General features: G+C 38.4%; 1 protein-coding gene across 2 annotated transcripts in view; it reads right to left on the bottom strand.

The window, feature by feature from the left end:
* Positions 1-3,822: 3,822 nt before the first annotated feature.
* The window catches only part of LOC125042515 (protein FAM8A1-like), a 5,274-nt gene continuing 1,596 nt past the window's right edge, over positions 3,823-7,500 (bottom strand). For both annotated transcript variants that reach the window (XM_047638159.1, XM_047638158.1), the window contains exons 3-8: positions 7,115-7,266; positions 6,526-6,670; positions 5,949-6,069; positions 5,362-5,494; positions 5,081-5,223; positions 3,823-4,955 (exon numbers count right to left, since the gene is read on the bottom strand). In XM_047638159.1, coding sequence (XP_047494115.1) covers positions 4,775-4,955; positions 5,081-5,223; positions 5,362-5,494; positions 5,949-6,069; positions 6,526-6,670; positions 7,115-7,266 — 875 coding nt within the window. In that variant the 3' untranslated portion in view covers positions 3,823-4,774. The remainder of the gene's footprint in view (positions 4,956-5,080; positions 5,224-5,361; positions 5,495-5,948; positions 6,070-6,525; positions 6,671-7,114; positions 7,267-7,500) is intronic.

The raw sequence follows: 7,500 nt of genomic DNA, 5'->3' as shown, positions 1-7,500 counted from the left end.
AAGGAAGGTAAGAGCCACTACTGACCTGGCTGAAATAATCAGCAAGTAAGTAGCAATTTGTAAAGGTTCAGAAATGAGTGACAGTTGAAATCGCCGACTATAAGGAATGGTGGTTGAAGTTGAGAAAGCAAAGTTTTGAAGGAACTAAAATCAATGGGAAGAGAAGGAGAAAAGTAAACTGAAACAACGGTGGTTCAACGGCGAGGAAAGATGCGTATAATTGTGCAAGGAACAGTGGTTTGGAAGGGAGGTATAGTGTATGGTATGGTTTGATGGATGAGTGTAGAGGAGATAGAAAGAGTGAGTGGATGATGTAAAATGATAATCTGGAATTGGTACTGGAGGATGTGTTAGGAAGTTTTCTTGGAGACAATGTTTGGGTGTTGGAAGATTTGAATTGACGGAGGTGATAAGGGTAGAGAGGGACGTCTGAGAAGTAGGAGGAGGAGTATCTGGGGTCTGAGGTAGGGGATCAGAGGAAGGAGGTGAAGGTGTAGTATCAGGAAGTTTTTGACATTTTGACAAAAAAATTTCGCAAGTGTATCCTGGAGGGAGTGGTAGGGATAGTAGGGAAGGATGGAGTTTTTGGAGTGGATGGAGGAAAGGATAGGGTAAGTTGAGAAGGAGTAGGGGGAAGAGAGGTAGGAGGAATAAGAGGAGGAGGATGGACGTCGGCGGTCACTTTGAATGTAGCCAGAATGGGGTTAGAGAAACTGGAAGATGGATGAGAGAGAGAAACTTTCTCGTAAGTCTTACTTAGAAGTTTCTAATGCCCTCTGGGGTTTCTGGAAGGGATTTGGGTGGGGAGGTTTGGGAAACAAAATATTTTTTTACGAGACGGAGAGAAAATAGGCATCTGAGGAGTAGAGGATGGTTAATGGTTAATGGTTATAACAAATAAATGTGCTAGACATCAGAGGTCATATAGCACTATGGTTAAGTATTGTGGTGAGAAGGATAAAAATGAGTTAACTATTTGGATAAGTGGACAGAAGAAGGGGATGAAGAAGAGAAAGAAAAAGAAAGGGGGAGAAGAAAGGATCATGTAAAATTAGTTGAGCTGAGGGCTGAGGTCAAAGGCAGGGCTGATCCCCTACATTGGCTTCAGTCTCTATCTCCTCAGCCCCCCCCCCCCCCCCCACCACCACCACCACCATGACAACAACGAGCAAGGGATTGGGATGTAGAGGATGTAGATGTGGGGAGGGATGTGTTTGGTGTAGATCGGGTGGAACGTTTGGATTGTCTGGTACGATAGATCCGTCGAGGAATAGGGAAGGACACAGGGGGAGTTGTGGATATTTGGAGTATCTGAAGTGAAGGATGATATTGGAGTTGGGAGTGATTGACAAAAACGTGCTTCCTGACTGAGTGAGGCCAAGTTTGTATCTGAGAACTGCTACTTCAGACTCAAACTTGTAGGAAGGCAGCCCCTATAAAATACATTATGTGAGCCACCGCAATTAGCAGATATACGTGATTGTGCAGGGCAGTTTGAACGGCCATGACTAGGTGGGCACAGAAAGGGCAGTGGACTGTGGAGCAAGTGCTTTGCAGGGCGGCCAAAACACCAACATTTCTGACACTGGCAGTATCGGGGTTGATATGGTCTGACAGGGCAAGATTCTCCTCCTATATAGATCTTATAGGGAAGGTCATGTATACTGAAGGTAATCTTGATGTGGGACTTACAGCGGCCTGTGGAGGGAATAGTGCAGAACTGTACTGATACTGCATCATAGTCAGTGAGGCAGGCAAGTAGGTCATCTTCACACTCTGACCAATCTTTGTCACAGATAGAACAATCAGCCGGGAAGATAGAAACAGTTGCAGTACATGTATTATGGGAAGAGTGGGGTTGGGCAGGAATAGGTTTGCCAGTGAGGTCAACCAGGGTAGATAATGCATGGGCCTGAGACTCAGATATAACTATGACAAGGTGTGAGAGCTGAGGACGACTGTGGAAGAAAACTTTGCCTACTTGTTTTTGGAGGCATTGTTGAAAGAGAAGGGTATTATCAATGTAAGGGGGAATCCCAAAAAATCTGTCCCATTTGGCTGGGCTGAACAGGGTACTGAAAAGGTTTGCAGAAGTGAGAATTGTAGAGGGGCAAAGACGGGTGGAGGAGGGAGTGGTGTGGAGTGAGATAGTACTGTGGAGGTGAGGGCAATAGGGTTGAAGAGATGTGATGAGGAAGGAGGAGGTAGAAAATGAAGACAGTTGTGCAGGAGGTGGATTGGAGGATTTTGGGAGTGAGGAAGGGGTATCTTTTGAAGGTTGAGTTATAATCTGGGTAAATGATCCAGGATGGATCAAGTTGACAGCTTGTGTCGACGAGGAGGGTGTAGTAGCAGTGGTCAGAGCTGTGATCAAAGGTGAGTCATGTAAACAGGGTCAGTAAACCAGAGGAGTTAGATTTAGAAAGGCTAGTTAATAAATGAGCTAGACATCTAAGGTCATATAGCACTATAGGAAGTAAAGTAAAGGGTAGTTAAGGGCAATTGAGTTAGTAGTTAGTTGCTATACATCAACTATCAAGATAATATTGAAAAGGTTAAAGATGGGTAAAGGAGTTGATGAGTGAATGGGTTAAGGTAGGGTTAAGTAAGGGGGATTAGGTCAAGTGAAGGATATGTATGCATCTCAGGAAGGAGAACAGGTTTTCAAAGCAGAAAGTGTGTGATTCTGTAAGGGTGTCTGATAGGTTAGTGAAGGGAGAATAGATGGGGGAAAGTAGAGGTATAGACTTTATCAAAGCATGGACAGGACAACAGAATGTGTGGAACTATAAGAGGGACATTACATAGGGAATATAGGGGGCAGATCAGAGCATGACATCAGATAGGAGTGTGTTAGACGGGTGTGGCCAATATGTAATCGGGCGAGAGCTGTCTCCCAACATCTGTTCCAATGAAACGGAGCTGACCAGGAGGAGATTGATAGTTTTACAGTATGTAATTTATTAGTGCAGAGACTTAAATGGAAAGATTGCCATCGGGTATACAGGAAGGCTGTAAAGTGGGGGTAATAATCTGTGGCTGGAATACGTGAGAAATATGGTTGATGGGCATAACAGTGTAGCATGCTAGAGTATCTGCCTGTTCATTGCCAGGGATTCTGACATGGCTGGGCAGCCAGCAAAATCTAATAGATTTATGGCATTTGGACATGTAGAACAACCAGTTTTGAATCTTACAGACAAGGGGATTGGACGAGGGCATAGACTTTATGAGAGATAAGGAGTTATAGGAGTCAGTAGAAATAGTGAAAGAGGAAGAAGGGAGTGAGTGTATGTGTTTTAAGGCAAAAAGGAGTGCATACAGTTCTGCAGTACGGACTGCAGAACTGTATGCAAAGGACTGCAGAACTGTATGAAAAGACCATGCAATCTGAGGCTCTGGGCCTCAGTCTCCGTCTCCTAAGCCCCCCACAACAAAAGAAGCAAGGAATTGGGGGGGGTTGAAATTAGTAACCTAGGACTCTAAGAACCTGAAGAGTAGTCTTGACATTTTTTTTCTATTCCATTGCTTGTGATCAGATTAGGAAAGCAAATTTTCCCACTTTGCTTAGTGCATAAATATGTGGATGGAAGTTTTAAACTTTACAACTAGAAATCAGAAAATAAAAGCAAACTGTAACAGCTTAGCCTACAGAAAGCCTGTCTTCAAATTTAGATGAAATAAAACCTTTAACAGTTGTAAAGCCATTTGATAATTATTCAAGTATCCTTATACTTTCAAGTAAAACTAGAAAAAAATGGTACCAGTAACCATCTTATTACCATACAACTTATTTTATAGCAGGAATTCACAGTGTTGTAACAGGAATCAATATTTTTATTTTCAAATATATAAAACATAAAAGGCATCTCTTAAGCCACATTCATAACTGAAGGAATAAGCTAAAATAGAACTCAGTATGAATTGTATACAAGTCAGTTACATTTTTTTTTTCTACATTTGAGAACTGATAAAAATATTCTTGTATATCATAACATTAGAACATCTCTTTTTTTAGAATGATCTAAAAATATTTCATGTTAATTCAATATCTTTGATAAGGAATATGAAGTAATGAAAGCTATGATCATGAAAATAATCATAGTTATATATTATTCTGGATCCATTACACTTAATATTTAATCCAATTTACATTCATATATTATAATGATTTAAGATGGGGTGAGGGATAACCTTTAAAATGCTATTTCTCTTGAGAAATAACTGGATAAATATAAACTGTGCTTGCTATTTTACTGATGCTGAATAATCAATGTCAAATAGCCGATGCAAACATCTCCACAAAAAATATTTTTGGAATACTCTACTAATCAAATGCAAAATAAAACACATGATTCTCAAAAAAATAAAATGACATTCCTGTAGCACATGCACCTCAACAGACATATTCAAAACTAAAACTCAAATCAAATCATCATTACCTTCCTTTTTATATATTATATACTGCCTGTAATCATATTTACATAATAAAAAATCCATATTTGTAATGAAGTGGTAACTGAAACCTTTCCATAGTTCCCATTATATGTTTCAAACTTTCAAACTTTATGAACACAGCACCCGTTTTATGAAGCATTCAATTATCATTTATCCAGGATCTGAAAAATGCAATTGGATATAATTATATCTAAAATCCTCTTTCATTCTTTCAGAAACATATACAATGTCTTTCTTGACCAATAATCAAGTCATTCTTGCTCTCTGATGAAGTCTGATGGGAAATCGCCATGGACACTTTTATAATTCCCTTACACTAGTTAGCATTGTTATTAACTCTTCGTCTTTGGTTGGGCCTCTCCTCAACAACAATGGAACCTGCTATGATGTCATACACAGTGCGATTGTGTTGGAATGAGAAAAGCGTGAAGCAGATGGGGAAGAGGAAGGTCAAGGAGAAATTCTTCACCACGGAACGAATGGCAGCACGACTTAACCTGGAATGGGCAGGAAGAAAAATTAATCAGAATAAGCCTCTGACATTTACCCCAGAAAATATCTCTGTCTTAAACAAAACACAAGGATATGCCATCATAACAGTATTTCTTAAATGTGAACTAACCCTAGATCTGATGCAGGGAAAACTAAAGCTTGTTCACCTAAGGTGGGCACAACCCACTCACATCGCACCACCTTGAGCCCTATCAGTTTCTTGCCTGGAGTTGCTCCACCTGTCCCACCTGAACCACGGTGTAAACAAAGGGCCTGCAAACAGACAAATCATTCCTGGAAATGTGCCATCAGAAACAGAAGTACTAATGCATTTGATTAACAATTTAATCATCACTTTTAAAAAACTTTAATATCATATAATGTATCACAGAAAGTAAGAAGTTCACTCACCTCAAACACACACGTGCCAATACGATGGATTAACTCAAGCACAAGAATTTCTGATGTCATTTCAAGAGCAATTTTGTAATCAGCCATGATGTCAGCTCCTAAATTCTCAAAGTCATATTTTTCTACATCACTCCTGAAGATATGCATGATACAGAAAAAAATGTAAGAAGTGCAAGTCTAACAAAGTATAATATTATAAGAAAATTTAGAAGCTTCTCCATTTTATACACTTCAGGACAAATTTACAACAGCCAACAAAATTTAATACAACACTCCATATCAGGATCATATTCTGCTGTAACATTCAACATTCCTAATAACCTACTTGTTAATATTCCTGTTAGGCTACTTGTCAGTTTAACACTTACCTGGTGCAAACTTTTTTTTTTAAGAAAATAGTGTAATGAATAAATTATGAATATATATGTAATTCTACAAACATATATTAATTCATGAAACAAAAATATCTCTATCTCTATGTATTTAAATCTACCTGCCTATCTAACAACGTATTTATCTATAAACCACAATAAACACATTAGAATCATGATATATATTTAATAATATGCGTGTCTTCTAATACTTACAGTAGATCAAAGGCATCCACTGCAGCAAATGTGACGGCTAACTTGATGATGAACAGGAGAAGGAAGTCAATGGCCTCGGCAATAAGTCTCTTCCATAGAGGTGGGATTACGTATTCTACACCTGCAAAAGGGTAATTCTTATGAGCCTTAAAAATGACTTGCACCACTATAAAAGTAACTATGATACCCTTAAAGGGAATAATTATGTTAAGGATAGACTTAATTAAAAGTTGTTTGTGAAACTGACTTTGCAAGTTAGTCCAAAGATGGAGAGCAATTTGAAGTAGGATATTTCAATCACAGTTCTTCTGGTGACATTGTACACTAATTTGAAATTTACAAAGTCCTATTTTCCATCCAGCAAAATCTAAAGGTTGGGTAATCTTTATGTATAATATGATATGTGAAAGTATTAAAAACTAATCAATCATATAAATATCATGTAATGCTGATATATGCTATAAAACTTCATCTAATACAATCCTGTATTCACAGAATTAAAACCTCTCTTATCCTGAGAATGTGGAGTCAAAATAAATTATGAAGAAAAGACTCGGTGAATATCACACTGAAATACCTCTTTGTTGCTGTTCTTGGGGCTGTTGCTGCTGCTGCTGGTTGGCGTTTCTCTGCTCAGGTGCAGGTGGTGTTGTAGGAGTTGGGGCTGGCTGGTGCGGCTGGGTTGGGGGAGGGACTGACGGCCCAGAACTCCCAATTCCATTCTGCAAGGATTGAATAAAACAACTAATTCATCAAACAATGTTAAGGTACTCTTATGTACAGAAAGAAACTCCCTGATGAAGAATGCAATGGTTCCAACAAAAACATTATAAACAGATATGGAGGGGGAAAGTAATTAAAGGCCTAAATGATATGCAAAGTAAAAACTTCCTTTATCATGCAAATGGTTTACACAGGCATGTATGGGATTATCCAAAGCAAGACATGAAATATGATCAAATTCCCATACAAAGTACATGCAGCAGATTTTGCAAAACCTAATCCCTAAGTACCTATAAGAAAAGTTAAATGGTAACAGAATGAATATTAATTTTTGTAAATTCACCAATTGAAGAGAAATGAAGTAGCTGTAAAAGATATTTCTTGGAGCTTTTTTTCAGGATGCACTTTATGATGCAATACTTAAGTCTATCAAGGATTCCTACCTGCTTTTGTATAGATGCAAGAAAATAAGGAAATGCTGCTGCTGCACACTGCCACTGGTACATTTGGTTCATCCACGACCGCAGTGCCTCAGCATAATCTCCAGCTGTAGGGTACTGTCCCTCATACTTGCGTGGAGGAACTGTTCGTTCTTCTGTGAGAAAGTAATATTCAATTCAGTTTCTTCTTGTAATCTGTTGTTATAAATAAACTTGAAGGATTATCTCACTGGATTATCTTGTAAATACATATGCTAACTTAAATCTAATCTAAATATTTATTTAGGAAATATATTCACTAATGTCATAAATCATCACACAATGTGAATATCTAAAAACATATATGTTCATATCCCTATTTTGTATATGATTACTGGGTTTTATAAGAA

Source organism: Penaeus chinensis, chromosome 32 (genome assembly GCF_019202785.1).
Source record: "Penaeus chinensis breed Huanghai No. 1 chromosome 32, ASM1920278v2, whole genome shotgun sequence".
Classification (NCBI taxonomy): Eukaryota; Metazoa; Arthropoda; class Malacostraca; order Decapoda; family Penaeidae; genus Penaeus; species Penaeus chinensis.
This window is presented reverse-complemented; position numbering and strand designations above follow the sequence as displayed.